Source organism: Castanea sativa, chromosome 1, assembly GCF_040712315.1.
Source record: "Castanea sativa cultivar Marrone di Chiusa Pesio chromosome 1, ASM4071231v1".
NCBI classification, from domain to species: Eukaryota; Viridiplantae; Streptophyta; class Magnoliopsida; order Fagales; family Fagaceae; genus Castanea; species Castanea sativa.
In genome coordinates, this window is record NC_134013.1 from 10,063,051 (window position 1) to 10,080,969 (window position 17,919).

General features: G+C 34.6%; 2 protein-coding genes across 9 annotated transcripts; one reads left to right on the forward strand and one right to left on the reverse strand.

Moving 5' to 3' along the window:
• Positions 1-7,288, forward strand: LOC142639788 (uncharacterized). 8 transcript variants are annotated; one of them, XM_075813927.1, is made up of 11 exons: positions 1-254; positions 335-402; positions 493-589; positions 676-804; positions 2,105-2,213; positions 2,446-2,590; positions 3,418-3,460; positions 5,691-5,932; positions 6,421-6,581; positions 6,680-6,780; positions 6,924-6,946. In XM_075813927.1, exons 1-9 carry the CDS (start codon positions 108-110, stop codon positions 6,572-6,574), a joined length of 1,134 nt encoding a protein of 377 aa, XP_075670042.1. In that variant the 5' UTR covers positions 1-107; the 3' UTR covers positions 6,575-6,581; positions 6,680-6,780; positions 6,924-6,946. The 8 variants fall into 8 exon arrangements, with proteins under 8 accessions (XP_075670042.1, XP_075670047.1, XP_075670041.1 ...); XM_075813932.1 differs by having other exon boundaries at positions 6,421-6,587; positions 6,924-6,942; XM_075813926.1 differs by having other exon boundaries at positions 2-254; positions 6,421-6,541; positions 6,924-7,288.
• A 1,768-nt stretch (positions 7,289-9,056) lies between these two features.
• On the reverse strand, positions 9,057-16,196 carry LOC142623971 (cytokinin dehydrogenase 5). The gene is made up of 5 exons (XM_075797465.1): positions 15,143-16,196; positions 14,529-14,656; positions 13,707-13,982; positions 11,470-11,732; positions 9,057-9,593 (listed from the first exon to the last, which is right to left on the reverse strand). The coding sequence occupies exons 1-5, from the start codon at positions 15,729-15,731 to the stop codon at positions 9,251-9,253; spliced, it is 1,599 nt and encodes a 532-aa protein (XP_075653580.1). The 5' UTR covers positions 15,732-16,196; the 3' UTR covers positions 9,057-9,250.
• Between the last annotated feature and the right edge of the window lie 1,723 nt (positions 16,197-17,919).

Below are 17,919 nucleotides of genomic sequence, written 5' to 3' on the forward strand. Positions count from 1 at the left end.
AGGGGACTAATAAATTGAATTTTAAAAGGGGGAGCAAGGGAAACTCGTTGAGCGTTTCTTTTCACTGACACACTACTACAGTGGTCCAGTGGAAGGATTGGAAGCAAATGTTAACTCGACGCTTTCCTTCGATGGCGTTTTCTTTCACTACTACATCTCTGTCGCTGCGTTCTCCACCCGGACCCCCTTCAAAAATCCTCACCCTTACCTTCTGTTCCAACTCCCATTCAATCCCTCTTGAATCTTCAAAACGCGTAAAATCTTTTACCCTTCTTTTTTGTCCTTTCACTTTTTTTTTTTTTTGGTGGTAATATAAGATTTATTATTCTTTCAGGGCTTGCTTAAACCAGGTTTATATCTAGTAGGAACACCAATTGGAAATCTCGAAGATATCACATTACGGTTACTCACTTAATTTGTTACTTCTTTTTAATTATAACCATCTTATTTTCATAGCTCATATTTGATTTTTGAAACACTTAAATGCTGCAGTGCTCTCCGTGTGTTAAATTCAGCCGATGTGATACTTTCAGAAGACACAAGGCATTCGGGGAAGTTGCTTCACCATTACAATATTAAAACTCCTCTTGTAAGTCTTCATTTGAGTCCTTGGTCCGTCGGTCTATATATCCGATTATTTTTATACCATTCTGATTGTATAACTCTTTAATTCAGTTGAGCTATCACAAGTTCAATGAATCTCAAAGAGAACAAGCCGTGTTAAAGAGGCTGAAGCAAGGTGAGATCGTCGCGTTGATTAGTGACGCCGGGACGCCCTGCATTAGCGATCCTGGTGTGGAATTGGTGAGTGTTTTTTTGTGTCCTAATAAAACCTTATTGTGCTGAAATGTATCTTCATCACAGTTTATAGTTGTTGTGGTGCATCGTTTTTTTTTTTTTTTTGGCTTGAATTGAGTTGAATTAAAATGTGGTAGAGTGATGTGGAAAGTAGTTCAGCGGTATTCTGAATGTGGTACATAAATATAGATATAGTTAGTGTCGAATTCTCTTGTTCAGTCTTAACATGAATGTTGATATTTATATCTTATATGTTATTATTTCATAAAATGCAGATAGCGTAGAGTACTCATGTTTGCAGCAAACAAGAGTTATAGTAAGTATTTGGCTGATTTTTAAGCTACAATTGGTAGACCATCATCCGTCTTTCTCTTTCTTTCGTTTCTGTTTTTTTTTCTCCTTTCGGTAAGGATAATTTGAGAATGAGAGGGAGGGATGAGGCCTATGAGCTTAATTCTGGCACCAAAAGGAGTACCCTGACTGCTAAAGTGGTTTAGGAACTTATAAATCATCTTACTTGGATCATTTTTTGCACAAACTTGTCCTACCTTCCGTTATATGAGTGAGCTGTCAGACGTCAAATAGCTTACAGACAGAGCGAAGCATGTTATCAGTTTGGGTTTACCTTTTGCAACTTTTTTCTGAAACAAAGCCCTAGATTCCTCAAGCTATCAGTGCCGGAATGAGAATAAAGAATATGGTTTAAGTGATGGGTTCTAGTTACCTCAATTGGTAAAACCAATTGATATCTTGGTCTAATAATAAAGAGCAAATAATCATGGAGTGCATGTCATAGGTTCAAATCCTATCGTAAGTATAAAAAAAAAAATTTGTTAATTTAATTTAACTAATTAGAGGTTGGACCTTGGAGCAATGGCAAGTACCCTAAGCGATATGCTGCAGGTTGAAGTCCAGGAATTAGCCTCTAAGGCTACCTACCAACCAACCGTCTTAGACCCTGGAAAAGTGGGAACCTTGTGCCTTGGGTGTTCATTTACTTTTTAAACTACTTTAAATGTTTTAATAATATGAGCTTGTACATGTGTGCATGGGTGTTTGTGTTTCTTTGTTTTGAAATAAACTCTGTATGGAAGTAGACTAATATACAAATTGACTTGATGATTATAAATATATAGTTCCTTCACTTCAACATTTTCAAAGGTGCATGGAATTTATCCGGTTGATTCCCCAGTCCCCCTGTCCTGAAGGTTTCAAATCATACTCGGATTTTGCTGGATGTTTGTATTTGAGTTTTCACTGTTGATTTATTTTGAGAATTTAACACATATTTGAAATCTTGGTGCAGGCAAAGTTATGCGTGGATGAGAATATTCTTGTTGTTCCTATCCCTGGGCCTTCCGCTTTGGTAGCTGCTCTTTCTGCCTCTGGTTTGGCCACTGATGAATTTACATTTGGTAATTTTCTTACTCATAATGTGGGCTGACATACTCATTGGAGGATGCAGTGTCCAAAATATTAGGATTTTGAAAACCTTTTTGTTTAAAAGGTAAATTACACAAACATCCTGTAAGTTATGAGCCCACAACCTCATCCTCAACCTTTTTGTACAAGAGGAGGATCTGCCATTTGGACTAAAGCTAATTGGCTATTGGATTTTAAAACCTTATATTATAAATAATGCTGCAGTTGGATTTCTTCCTAAACATGCCGGGTCAAGAAGAGAGAGACTGATGGTTTCTGCAAATGAGATGATGACTCAAATATTCTATGTTCCTCCACACAAGCTTCACCAGTTTCTTGAAGACACTTCTTTACATTTCGGTGACTCTAGGTACCTAAATGAACACATCTTGTATCTACTTGTATTAACTATTATGCAATGGTATTCTTGGTTTTCATTCTAATAAAAAAATTTGTTACTTGTCAAAAAAAAAAAAAAAACTATGCAATCGTATTCTTGGAATTGAAATCTATTCTTCAATTTTTAATTTTTTGAGAGATGAAATTGAAATCTATTCATCTGTTATAGTATATGCTGGAAAATATATCAACAGTTTACTGGGTAATGACAAAATAATAAAATTCATGCTTCATGTATTCGAGTTTGCTTAACTTGCTTATTGGAAGTATGAGTTATGTTCTTTCTTTGCTCCTCTCTCTCTCTCTCTCTCTCTCTCTCTCCCCCCCCCCCCCCCTCTCCTGTTATTGGAAATATCATATATGTTTCTAAGGGTACTGGAAGCCTGGAAATAAACACCCAAGGTCACCAGATCAACATCAGTAACCTTTGTTTCCTGGATGAGGATGGGTAATTTATTGATACTGTAGCCTCTTGCTTTTAGTTAATTTCTAACCATTTGATTATTATGTGTAGCCAAATTTTGGTTTTTCAATACAAGTAGGAGATGATCCTCTGGATTCTTGTTACAATGCAATTTTACTTGCATCAAATAGCACTTGCGCTATAGATATGATATCTGGCTTTCACTCTTTGAATTTCTAATTATGGTTCATTTCATGTGATGATGGATTACGAATTGAACTTGCATTAGTAAATTCATGTGCAATAGCTGATTTGCTAGGGGCGTGTACTTTTTGTCAAGTAGATAAACGATTCCTGAGAATTGGCTTTGACAGTTCATGATAATTTTATTGCAGACAATGTGTCATAGCTCGAGAGATGACAAAAATGCACGAAGAGGTAGGTCCTACATTACATCAGTACCTCTTTACATCCTGTTCATATTGCTTCATTGGGTGTCTGAGAACTTGGAATACTTTCTGAACTATGGAGAGTAATTGACGTAGGACAAGGGGGACCAACAAAATCTGATTTAGAACACCAGGGGCAGATCTGGTATAGCTTGGGTTTTGAAGAATTAGGGTTAGGTTTTGGAGAGGAATAGGCTAGAGGGGGATAATAAGGTTTCCAAAGGGGACAAGGATTAGTAGGGTTTGGAGATGAAACAAAGGTAAATAATCAAGGTTTGGGTGGCTGTTCCTGTGCTGTGAACAGTGATCCTTGAACGGTAACCGTGAATAGTAAAATTAAAGAAAATAGATAAATTCTAGGAATTACACCTAGACTTCTTAAGCATCACACCTAGGGTTCCTTGGCATCACACCTTGGAGAAAGTTGCATCACAGAAACCATAAAAGAAAGCTTCATAGCTCTTAAATTCTGAAAACATTCATTAATAATCCCCCCAATATAAAGTACTACAACTCTTTAAATAGAAGACTAATACCTAATCCTAGTTGAACTAGAATTTCTTAAAACCCTAATAAAACTTGGACTTGGACTCAGGCTTTTAATACTAAGCCCAACTATATAACCAAACTTAAAATAAAGCCCAAAAGAAGATCTAATGGACTGTTAGCACAGCCCATTCCAAAATATTATGAAATTACAAAACTGCCCTTGATACATAAAATCAAATAAAATATAATAAATCAGTCCTCCCATTGCCTCCTGCATTATTCTCCCTTGGTTGGAGAAAACTCGACCTTGAGTTTTGAAGTGTTGAATTAAAAAGAATCTTGGTTTATTGAAGTGCATCCTTGACATTAAATAAACACTTTGAATTCGAATTTCTTTTTGTTTCTTCATTTGTGGCAGCAATGATGATAATGATACACCCGCCGATTCAATTGACCCATTAAACTTTTCAGGAATGACAAAATTAATATCTTGAAAAGTTGGTGTAGGCAATAGAACCCTACTTTGGTAAGCAACATGAACTTGGGAATGAGATGCTTCGAGTGTTATAGTCTTCACTTCTGCCTTGTAATTTTGATACGCTGCCTTTTCAATTTCAACTACTTCATCAACAGTTTCCATCTCTTTTGAATCTTGTTGCATTACTTCAAGCTTCCCTTGATCACTTGCATCTATCTTCAACTCAGCATCTCCTATGTTGCTCACTAGACAACTTGTACCTTTGACAAAGTCAATAGAGTACTCATGCATAGGACATAAGGGCTTTGATTAATCTTTTAAAGAAAAATCAGTGCAATCTTTGGAAGAATTTGCTGGAATTTGTGGCACTTCTATAGTCTGGTCAGGTTTTATTTTGGTAGCTTTTGTTGCTACACCAGAATTTTTAGCTTCTAGATCTTTTCCTTCAATAACTTTTGGCTTTGGTACTCTAACTTTATCCATCTCAGCAAAGGTCATAGGTTTCAAAACAACCTCCTTCTTACCAACCATTAGAGCATAGGTGTTTTCTCTCCCATAATGTTTTACATTTCGATCAAAGAGCCAAGGTTGACCAAGAAGGATATGTAACTTTCATAGGAATTATATCACACATGATAGAATCACTATAAATACTACAAGAAAAAGAAATAAGGCATCTATGAGTTATCAGAATAGAAGTGTTGTCTATCCAAGCCACTTTGTATGGTTGAGGATGAGGTTCAACCGGAAGCTTAAGGCGTTCAACCGTGAAAGATGACACAACATTCATGCAACTTCCCCCATCAATAATAAGCTTCTTTGCTTGGTTTCCACAACGAACCAACATTTGAAATATTGAAGTTCGCCTCCAATCCTCTTTCTCTACGTTGTGGTACCTATTTGGTCACTTATGTAACATTTCTCTCCTGTCTTTTCATTATTGTACAATTGAAATAATAGGAATTTCCATTTTTTTACAAATTAAGGGGAGTCAGACTAGATTAGTTTGGTAACAATATGCTCAACGTACTAATTTACATCTTTATGTTATATTAGTTCATTGTATTATAGTTATATGGCTATAATTATACAGAGGTGTCATTTGCAAATTTAAGGGTCAATGCCAAAATGAATTGACCAATACTATTTTTACTTCTTTTGGATTCCATGTTAATCTGTTTGACATTAATATGCTTTGTGAATTGTCCCTATTATTCTTGACTCACTAATAAAGATAATGATGCCTCATCAGTTTTGGCGGGGTACATTGGCAGATGCAAAAGAAGTGTTTTCAACTTACCAACCGAAGGGGGAAATTACACTGTTAATTGAAGGGAAGGAAAAATCTATGGTTGAAACTCCGTCAGAGTGTGTGCTTGAGAACCAATTGAGAGACTTGATCTCCAGTGGGCATAGTCTTTCTACAGTAATGGCTTCCACTCAGAGAGTTTACCAAATTTTAGTTTTTCCCATACATCTTCATATGTTACAGAGGCATGTTAGCAATTCAATTAACTAACCAAAATTTTTAGTTAGTTGAAATCAGGGAATTAATGATAGTTCTTAAGACAAATTAAAAGTTGATAATTCTCATCGGCAACAGTTCTCTTAACATGCACATGTGCATATGCATATTATGCAGATATAATACATTCCGAAATAGAATAATACTTTTGTTGTCAAGTAACTACTACTATCCTTAGCTACTTAGCAGCATGCATATACCGTTCCTGTAAAATAATTGAAGCAATTTTTTCTAAACACACTATGACATTTCGAAATAATTACACGATTTCCCTATGGTAATTATGATGAAAACTGAAATAGTTGAAGCAAGCTGTAATGGAATTTTGCAACAAGAGAAGCCTCTAGGACCACGGTTTCTGCCTTTTATTCAGATATAATCCTTTCTTCTCTTCCTGTATGATGAACCCTGAGGGTGAGGTTAATTGTTGCTTATTACAATTTTTATGTGCATTTAGGCTGTCAAGTTGGTGGCTGGCGGAACATCAGTCAGTAGGAAAACAATATATTCACTTGCATTGCGGAAATTCGGGAAGCAACTCGAAGCAGAGGATGATTCAAATTAATGCCAACCACACTGTGAGTGACACTACGTGTTTACTCCTAGACTAAAGAGCAGGTCATCGTGTGTATTGATTCTTTCATCCAAAGTATCCTGTTGCTGTCCACATTTTACTGCATATTGCTATTGCTCATCTTTGCTTGCACCAATGTCAGATTGAACAGGCAACTCTGTGCTTGGCAAATTTTTGTTGGCTTCATCTTAGTATCTTTTGTTTATGCTGGGATGGAGTGCCAATAGTGGAGCAGAAGCAAAGGTAAGACTTTTCTCCTTTTTTTAAGTGTCACTGTTTAAGCTTTGAATATCACATGTAATATTTTCTGAATTTTAGTAGAAACATTAAAAGAAAAATAGTGACAGTGTACTATGTATGTATGTGCAACTTTTTACCTTGTGCAGTTCCAAGATGCTTCAAGTACATTTTTCCTTCGAGAAAGTTGATATATGCCAGCAAAGCTTGGACATACCAAGCAGATACTTCCAAATAGAACATGCAATTATGGTCATTTACCTTGAAACCAAAATAGAAAATTTGGGTCATGGCTGGCGAAGGACCTGCAACAGTCTCAATTGTAATGAATCTTTCCTACAGAGTTGGCTTAGTAGCTACTTAGAGTTTGTCTTGCTGCCTTTAGTAGCTACTTAGAGTTTGTCTTGCTGCCGACAATGTGTCTTCTATGGTGGGACCCTTGGGAAGTATGGATTAGTCTTCTCTTCTCTCCCTCTCTCTACATATTTAAATTTAGATACAGTCTTTTAGGTAATATATATTCCAATTAAATTTAATCATACAGTTGCATAGGTCAATAAGTCACAAGGTTTGAACTTAAATTCTCCTTCAAAATGAAATCACTCTTTGCATTGCTTTGTTTAATTTAACCATGTGGTTGAATTTAATTGAAGAACCTAAATTCCTGTATTTAAGGAATTATAATTAAGTTCTTCCTATAATTTTGTTCAAAGTATCATTTAGGAGAAAAAATAATGAACAAGTCCCTGCGTAATCTCTGTTAAGATTGATTAGATGGATTTGAAGAAGTGTAAAAAGGAAGACGAAATATTTATATTACAAAAAATTGTTTGCATGTAGGAGCTTCTCACAACAAATAAGTCGTGGGGTTCAAAGAGTTGTGAGGGGTAGGCAGCATGCAGAAACATTTATGTAACTACAACAACAAAGTCTTAGCCCCAAAATTTTGATAATAGCCATGGATCTTCAACAAATTAGATTGGGTTAGCCACATGAATTATTTTCTTCCATTTAATTATATCCAAGGTCATGTTCTCCGTTACTTCTCTAATTGACATGCCATTTTTTATTATTTTTACTAATATTATTTATAGTCTTCCTCTACTTTGTTTTGTTCCCTTAACTTAGATCAACCCACTCTTTTTTACATCACTCGCTCTCTTCTGAACATGACCAAAACATTTTAAGCAACTCTCTCATCTTTTTATCAATAAGGGTTATCCTATTTTTAAGCAAATATTCTTATTTCAAATCCTATCATTTCGTGTATCCTCACTTATTCATCTTAACATTTTCATTTTCCCTACACTTATTTGCACCACTTAGAATTTGATACCATAAAGTATAGCCGAAACGTTTATGTAAATTACAAAAAAGAAAGAAAAAAAGATCTATTTCTGCATGAAAGGGAAACAAGAGATATATTTTTAAATATTCTGATTTCAAATCTTATCTTTTTGTGTATTCTCACTTATTCATTTTAACATTTTCATTTCCCTTCACACTTATCTGCACCACTCAGCATTCGATACCATAAAGCATACCGGAAACCTTTATGTAAATTACAAAAAAAAAAAAAAATGATCTATTTCTGCATGAAAGGGAAACAAGAGATACTAGTATACTACCCCAAATAAGTTAAACATATGATCCACAATTATATTGAGGAAGATATGGTAAAACGGTGACACTGCCAGACCATATTAGAGGAACTGGAACCAGCTGTGTGTGGAAGATGCCACAGACAAGATCCAGAGGCAAACCAGACGGACGGTCGGGATCACGGGCACTGCAAACCAACAACATGACATGTGCACTGCGTGATCATAGACCCCACTTTTCCTACCCCCTTCTTTTAACTTGTACATTTCTATTACATACCACCCCAAATCATTTGCCATCGTCAAACAACAATTCCTCAACCACACCACTCATAAAAGAAAGACAAAACACCACTCATTAATTTCCTAATCACTCTTTAATTATTGTGGGGGTTATGTTAGTAAAAAATTGGTATGAATTAATGATAGAGGTTACCACCGTTTCTCCCTAGTGCAGTGGTCACTCTACAAATATAAATGCTTCTAAAGTGTGAGGGGCCGGGGCCGGGGTTCAAGTCTCTAGGAAAGAGTTTCACACACATATACACTTAAATTAGACTAAAGTAGAAATTTTATTTTGTATAAACAAAATGATAAAAATTGAAAAGTTGAAGTAATAAGTAAAAGTCAAAAAGTAAGTAAAAAATCTGACATTAAAAAATTCAAACTCAAGTACTTTATAGTGTTTGATCCTTAAGAACAAAAATTTCATAATTTCCCATTGCTTCCATTATATAGTTGAGTTTATGTACAAAAATATATTAATTCCTAAAAGTCAATAAAAAAAACACAAAAAACTACTACTATGGTCTAAGGTTTATATGTGGTGTGTACTTGGGGGGTTCTTGAATCATTGATTGATTTTTATAGATTCATCACCATGAAGCCACTTTTGAAGTAAAAGAGGGCTTGAATATGCGTTGGCCTGTGGCTAAAATGCGCCGAGGATCAAACTCCATCTTTCTCTGATAAAATTGGGCCCACTTATCTCCAAAGTGGTCCATCCACTCCTCTTGTGTAGTGTAGTGGGGCAGGTACTGTTTGAGCTTGATCCCAGCATCATCACAGAATCTGAGGATCTGACGGTTCTGATTGGTCAGGTACTCCAAGCTCTGACTCTCATCTCCTCCAATTACAGTATCCAATGCTGATCTTAAAAATGCCACCAAGTAAAACACTTGCTCATCTGGTGTCACCACCGAGCTCCTATGGTCCCACCTACACACAATCACAGACCCAATTAGCATAGCCAAAATACAATAAAATGTCACAATTATTGACTGATGGTCACTTTCACACCGACTTATAATTATTCTTTATTATTCACTGCCGGCCACAAAAAAACATATGCATACCACAATTTTTATATTGTAATTGATTGACAGTCACTTTCACAGACTTACAATTATTCTCTATTATTCATTGCCGGCCACGTTACGTGGCGGACAATTATGTTTTTTTTTTTTTTTTGATGGGGACAATTATGTTATATTATGTGATGAAATTTTGCTAAAAAAGCATATGCATTCATATTATTTTTTGGTAGCTTTCTCAAGCGTGCAAAATGCATGGTAGTTGGGACTTGATGGTTTTGGGAGAACCAATGGGGACCCAAACCCATAGGGGGGGGGGGGGTGATGGGTCGTTAGTGTTACTTTGTACTAACGGCAATTATGTTAAGAATTGGAACTTAGTTATATTTATTTATTTATTGCAAATTTTTGTAACGGGACATGGGTACCAATCCTATCAATTGGGTCCCTATGTGAAGATCTTCTGACGTGAGAATCTTCACACTTGGATGATCACTACCGTCGATTTTAGTTGGGTTACAGTCAACAAAAGAGAAAAGTGATAATCATCCTAGCTGGCATGATATACAATATTCATCCCAGTTGTGTTGTCTACGTGCATGTGGTCCATTTGTTCCCTTTGTTAAATGCTCCACATGTCATCATCTAATCATAGGTTCAAGGGTCCATCTCGTGATTTTTCCCCCTTTTTTTTTTTTTTTTTTTTCTTTTTAACTTTTTAGTTGTCAATTACAGTGTTTTATCTAGGAGCAAAGGTCATGAACAGAGCACATTACAATGAATTTAAACAATAAGTGAAATAACCCATTCAATATTTAAATACGAAACTTACATAGATTTTTCAATTAAATTCAACCATATAATTATATTGATGACATGTACTAATTTTGGTCCAATCATAACTTATCAAACTATGAATAAAATTGTAAAAAGAGTTGTATATATTTTTAGAATTACTCTATTTAAAACTCAAGTACTCAACCCCCATCAGAGCATATTCTAAACCAAACATATGTGAATTTCTCCATGTGACTGATTTAGGCGATGATGTGTTTGCTTAATAGTGAGTGAATTCTAAAAGTCTACAACCTATTCAACAAACTGTGTTTTCTTTTTTCAATTTGCTTAATAATGGCTCTACTAGCTGCCAACTCAAATACCAAGAAACTAGTTCCTTCACTTACAGTGTATTAATTACGGATTTCAGACTATTCTAAAGTTTCTCAAAAAAATTTGCAACATATAATGAGACTCCCCACTCGGTCTTTTTTCTCTTATCAAACATTATATTACATGGTTTTCAAGAAGGAATATTATTGGAGGCTCACAGCTTGTATAAAGAGACAGAATTCACATATTTTAATAGCTAGAATCCACCATATATATATTTGGCTCTAGCTATAATGCTTCCTCAATTATTGGAGGTTAATTTTACAGCTTGCATACGAGAAGAGTTAGTGTTAGTACCTAGTAGGTATCTTATAGCTACCTTGTCTTAATATCATATATACTTGGCCCTTCAGCTAACAAATGGTCCACATCTTATTTATGAGCCAAGAAAATCATCCATACAAAATATCCATATTTAATTAAGACAGACATACAAACAAGTATATATTTTTATATATTTTCATGCAATTATATAATATATTAATATACGTATAAAAAAAAGAAGAAAAAAAAATGTATGTTTGCATATACAGATATACTTGTATGTTGCACTTGCATGCATGCAGTACTTGAAAGGAAAAAGACACAAACTGTGATCTTTAGGGACTTACTTGTCTTTGTTCATAGGGTAGATGAGAATGGGGCCACTAGTGTTATTTCCCAAAATGCCCTTGAACACACCCTTATCGAAGTCAGAAATCCTTGACTTAGGGACCAAAAGGTTGAGCCATGGGTGTGGTACGTCCCACAAGCCCTTGGACCTGAGCTTGAGCTCGTTTTTGTGGACCCGGTCCAAGAAATCCACGTAAGGCAGGTCGGTTGTGAAGACTGATGTCGGTATAAAATCTAATCTTTCCAACAGAGCCTCTATTTCCTGCAACAAAACATAAAATATTTACTAAATTAAACAAAAAATCATTTGTCATTATAGCTTATTTTTTTAAAAGATACAATCAAAGTACACACATATTAAAAAATATAAAGACAAAAAAAGCTGCTACAAAAGAATTGGTCTTGTCAGGTTAAGTTCGATTCTAATCAGTTTTTTTTTTTTTTGCTAGGACAATTTTTTTAAATTAAATATGTGACTCTAGGATTTATTATTAGAAGAGAATAAATGGGTAAGTGGGCGGCCTAGATTTGGCAATTTTAAAAGTAAAAAAAATATAATAAAAGTTGGGGCTTCAATCTTAGGATCAGAATCATCAGATGGCATGATAGATTACAGAAGATCTTCCATGTTTTCTTGTGCATGCTTTATTACATTCTAAACTAGCTTCTATGACTATATTTTATTCAACAATGACAAAAAAGCTTAATAAGATAATCAAAGAATTGATAATGGGACAACCCTAAAGGTGTTCTTCTAATAAATAAGTAGCTGAAATTGATATGTATATTTATATACAATAATACAAGGAGGATACTGATAATGGTAGAAGGTTCTAACTTCTGTGAATAATTTTTTTTTTTAAATTAGTGAGAAGATTTTATGGTGCGTCTTTGAAAGCTACTTCAATTAGGAAGACTAAATTGGCTTTTTTTTTAAAATTTTTTTTAACAGCTATAATTAAATGATTTCACTATAGTTTGAAAAATCAAAAACTATGTAGCCAACTAGCCCGGTTTGAACAGTTTTTTTTTCTACTACATCCTACTTCCTACCAACTTTTAATGGAAATTTATTAGATCTTAGATAAAGTCTGTATTGTTTAGTTAATCGAGGAATAACTTCAAAGTACGCATATGACTGATTTACATAATTGGACAAATAAGGCCCACCCAAAAGTCCTTAGTTTCTTTCTGAACAATTGGAGAACCAGTTGTTCACACGAACCACACAGCTTGAAAATGTCATTTTTAGAAGATAGTCAGAGTTTTTGATAGAATACCAGCCGCCTAATAAAATTTCCCAACCAGCCACAGAGCCACCTACTTTGAATGAGGCATGTCAGACTCAGAATTATCTCATTCTATAAATTTTTGTATGATATTGCTTCTTATTTTTTAAACTTTTTTTTTTACTGCTGATAATTTTTTTTTACTGTTATTATTATTATCCACCTATTATGAACAAAGATTTAATTCAAATATAATTGGAGAAGATAATGAGACAGTACATAATCTTATCTATGTGTAATAAATCATTTAAACAAATTATATTAATGATAAATTGGTGATGTAAAAAAAAAAACACAGAAAATTTTATCAGCTATCACTTTACAGTGGGTGGGTTGGAGAAAATTTCATTGAAATGAGTTTGGATGAGAAGTAAGAACAATTATTGCCTTCTAGATAAAGTTATCCACCAAATTAACTTAGAAATCTCTTTCAAACTTATTACGTACCATCCAAGTTATTAAGTTACACGAGTCATTAAATCATTTAAACAAGTATTGTGACTCTTCAATAGATTATATGACTTAAAATACACACAATAGCCTTAAGAACCATCACTTAGTGGGTTTGTTCGAGGAAACTTATGTCTACTATTATTATGTAGTATTTTACTCTTTTTTTTTATCATTATTATTTATGTAGTATTATATTGTTGATTAAAATATCATATTCGTCTCCAAATTTTACTAAAAGTTAGTTTTTCATTCTCATACTTTGTAAAAAGCATTTTTAAATAGTTTATACACAAAATACAAATGAGAAAAGAATCATTTTCAATAGTTTAGGGGTAAAAAAAAATCACAGTTTGTCATTTTAGCCTGTATTATATACTCATCATTATATAAGAAGTATTATATTTGTCATTTTTTGTTACTATCATTATATACAAAAACAAATTGTTATTATTAATAGTAGTAGTTGTTTAAAGGTTAGGGTTAATCTTTTATACCTGATCAATAGTATTGGCGCTTGATTCATCATAATTCTTGGTGACCTCCAAGCAATATAAAACACTTCCATTAGCATTAAAAGAGGTGATTTTAACAGGGTTGCGCGGAGAGAAGAAAGAGGACCTCCAATTATTAATAAGCCCATCATCCACAATTACAAAACCCTCAATATAGTCGAATTTCTGGCTATTAGGGTGTCCATGCAGAGAGATGAGAAACTCTTGGTCCTTGGTAAAAGCAGTAAAATTTGAATACAGTGCTCGGATCCACCTCACCTATACACATCAATTTGAAACAGTATTAAAATCAAAAGCACCTAAAAAGAGAGAAAAGAGACCACGTTATAGAGAAGCCAAAAAGAAAAAAGAAGAAGATAAAAAGATATGTCAACAACATTGCCAGCTTTAGAACAGCCGCTTGAATGTGTTTACAAAGCTAAAATGGACCCAACACTCTAAAAACTCTTTAGGTAATGATGCTTTGCTTTTTAGGTTTTGACATGAAACTAAATACTAGGAAAATTGTTGCAAAGGCCTATGCCCCACCATATAGCCAACCAAAACTTACTTAAAATAGAAAATATTATTGGGTAATCTCCAATAGAGTCACATGGAAGTCTCTCCTTTTGAGTGAAAGATAGATTCCACTGTAAATTTAAATTTAATTAACAAGGGTCATTAATATGTGAGAAAAAGGAGTATTATCTTTAACCAAAAAAGAAAAAGAAAAAAGAGTACTATGTGACATAATTATTCCTTCAAACAAGTAAAACTTTTGTTGGCATGTGTGTTGTGTGCATTGAGAGAGAGAGAGAGACATACTCTTTGAGGGGCAGGTTCAAGAGGAATTCTAGCCCTAGTGATGATTCCAAATTGGCCTAGACCACCAAGAACAGCATGGAACAGCTCTGAGTTTTGTTCTTCGGAACATGTCATTAGCTCACCTTTGCCTATAATTAGCCAAAAGAATACGTTAGAGAATTCATAGATGTATCCATTATTAATGAGATTCAGACAAACTCGGTGACAACAACAACAACAACAACAATAATGCAACAATAAAACAATAACCAGTGACTGAAGAGCCCTAGACAAATATTAGAATAAAAAAATATTTCATTTTCCACTAAATTGGAAGCTTTTGAGAATAATGATAAGCAAAAAATTCAAACTTTTTTTTATAAAAATATAATGGAATAGGAAATAAATTATGATGCTCATTTACTAACTAGCTAAGGTAGATTTCAAGAGAGAAACTAGATACGACAAGCACACCAACAAAAATCGATTTAGAAACTTGAGCATTCAACAAATTGAAACAAAACCTACATAAAGATTTTTTTTTAAATTTTTTTCCCAATGAAGAAAAAAAAAAAAGAGAGAAAAACTTGCACACAGCAAGCTAGATATGCAAGAAAGCAAAGAAATGAACGAACCTGTAACAACGTCAAGTTCATAGACATTGCTAATCTGAGGACCATGATTGAAAGCTTGGCCACTAATTCCAGCATTTGAAAGGGTTCCACCCACTGACAAATACAAGTAATCTGTCCATGACTTTGGTGCAAGCCCATATTGTAGCGTAGCTCTCAGCACATCAATCCAAAGCTCTCCACCCCACACATCCACATACCGTTGTTCTTGTTCCATTGACACCAAAGGACTTAGCTGAGCTAGCTTTTTCACCGACCCACTCATCTCGATGACCACGCCATGACTCGTCTGAGCCTGACCGTTTATCGAATGCCCGTGACCCTTAGCCGAGACAGTGAACCCATTAACTGAGGCATAAGCCGCATCCACGAGCCTAACCACGTCTTCAGCAGAAGCCGGGTGGAACACAGCCAACGGCTCGGCTCGGCTCATCATACCAAAGTCAAGCGAGGCCGTCTCCATGTCTGTTGGGTCAAGGCTGAGTTGACCATCCAATCCAAGCCTTAGAAGCTCCGTGGGCCTCAGAGTCAATCCAACGGTCACTATTAATCTACATATAGCAAACGTTAACAGAAGCTTATTTGTAGCCATTTTTTTAAAAGGGTTTAGAGCACTGTTGCTTTTGTTTATTTAATAGTAAGAAAGAAAATGAAAGGGTGTATTTATAGAAGAAGAAGAAGAAGCAGCTGAAGAACAGTGAAGGTAGGGGTGTAGGATAAGAAAAAGTTGGTAGCAATGAACGAAGTGTTTTTGGGAACAAAATCTTTGTGGCAGAGAGCTATAGAAGTGTGTGTGGGTTTGGTTTGGTTTGGTTTTGTTTTGTTTTGTGGGGGGCTAACGTAAGCCGGACTGTGCTTTTCAAGATTTTCTACGCAACATGCAAGGGATTCTCTGATCGCTTTTTACCACGTTATTGGTTTTTGCTTTGCCCACATAGTGTTAAAACGCAACGAGGGATTCAAGAAGGTAAAAAAAAAAAACCAAACTATGTGTCTCTGACCGACTCAGAGTCCGTATGCGTATGTGTGCATATGTATGGATATCTCTCTCTCTCTCTCTTTTCCTTTGTGTCTAGGATATAAGACGCAGGTTCTCAATTTATAGGACAAGGTAGGGAAAGAGTCCTTGGGGTTGAGGGAGAGGTGAGATAGACACGTGGATGTCGTTCACGTGTGAGGGATGAGGAGACACGTGCGGTGGGAACTGTTGTGGCCCTATAAATGGGTCCCTTTATTTTGTGTGTAAAAATGTGGGCCCCACAATTTGGATACGGAGGATCTGTGTGGGGACGTGAGCAAGGGAAGGTTCACGTGGTTTCAGACTCTGGGACGATGTTGAGCTTATGCAAAGTGCGAACCAATAAAGATTCTCTCTTTTTCTCTTAGTCTCTCTCTCTTTCTCTTTTGCCTTGTTTCAAATTCGAAATTTTCGAATAGATAGACATCAACGTACAGAAGCATATGCTTGAACTAAAAAAAAAAATGTTAAGAGCATGTAATATTACACAACTTGTCATGTAACGAATTATAAGTAATGAAAAAAAAAATGATGCATTTATATAAGTTCACATATATATATATATATCATTCACAATTTATGTGATAAATTGTATAGTAAATTATAGTCTTAGCACAACTCCCCTGAACTCGTACGTATATTAAAAATGATACAGTCATGATCACTGAATAATGCAACAGAGCCCATCAATTTTGAAGTCCAAGAAATTCACAATATCTGAGCCTTAGATTACAAGGGCAGTTACAATGCTAAAACAATGATAAAGAACAAGTGGCTGCTTTCAGATTAGTCAATTTATAATTTTCTAGTAGTAGTACGTAGTAGTCTAGTAATTATTTAGTTTTGCTATAAAATGACAAGTTGCCAATTGCCAAGTGGGTGTTCTGTTCGGCAACAACCTTTGGGATTTATTCAATTTTTATTTTATTTTTAATTTAACCTCGATTTTAATGTGACACTAACAAGATATATAGTGAATCTTTATCAAAGTTTTGGAATATTGTTTTTTTTTTTTTTCACTTTTTACCTTTAGGGTAAAAGGATGTGTGCTAAATCTTAATGTAATTGGTCAAGATGTGATCCAACCTCAAAAGTAGAGAAATTTATATTTAATTAAAAGGGACGAATTTGCCTAGATATTACAGTGCAAAACCAAAGTTAATTAATCGTAAATAACAATTGTTTTGTCATTTTCATGGAGTGACTAAAGTCTTAGTTTAGACTGTTAAATAAATGTTAATATCAATCACTTTATTCCAGAACTTGGACATCATAAAGTGAAAGAAAACGAATGGACAGCGAAATGGAGCCTATTTTTTCCTCAAAAATTTGTGATTTATTCACAAACCAGAGCGAGGTGTATTTTTTAAAAGAAAAATGCTTGTCTACCTCCTGGGGCCTATTAGCCAAGAATGAAAATATTGTCCAAACAATGTGAGCATCTTTTAAATTTATTGCACCTCTTGACGCTTGTGTGCCCAGCCCAACAAATAATAGCCTCTGCTCCACAGTAATTATTATTACAGTTTTGCCTGTTTTTTGTTAGAAAAAAAAAAAATATAATAAACATATGAAATGATAACTCTAGTAATGAAAATGTGGGAATAATATCTTGTGTAACTATTTTAGGAGAATTTCACTATTTTGAGGCTGCAAGCAAGATGTCGGCTGCACAAATTTTAATTTTTTTTTCCCCATAATGCTTAATGTGACCTATTATGATGACACGATAAAAGTAATATTAATATATAGTGGATTCATA

Excerpts from the sequence above, each read along its gene's own strand:
- LOC142623971 (XM_075797465.1), bottom strand. The coding sequence starts at position 15,731 with ATGGCTACAAATAAGCTTCTGTTAACGTTTGCTATATGTAGATTAATA. Across the intron at positions 14,657-15,142 it reads TGAACTTGACGTTGTTACAG|GCAAAGGTGAGCTAATGACA; the intron begins GTTCGTTCATTT and ends GGCTAATTATAG. Across the intron at positions 13,983-14,528 it reads TTGAACCTGCCCCTCAAAGA|GTGAGGTGGATCCGAGCACT; the intron begins GTATGTCTCTCT and ends TGATGTGTATAG.
- LOC142639788 (XM_075813926.1), top strand. The coding sequence starts at position 108 with ATGTTAACTCGACGCTTTCCTTCGATGGCGTTTTCTTTCACTACTACA. Across the intron at positions 590-675 it reads ACAATATTAAAACTCCTCTT|TTGAGCTATCACAAGTTCAA; the intron begins GTAAGTCTTCAT and ends TCTTTAATTCAG. Across the intron at positions 805-2,104 it reads GCGATCCTGGTGTGGAATTG|GCAAAGTTATGCGTGGATGA; the intron begins GTGAGTGTTTTT and ends ATCTTGGTGCAG.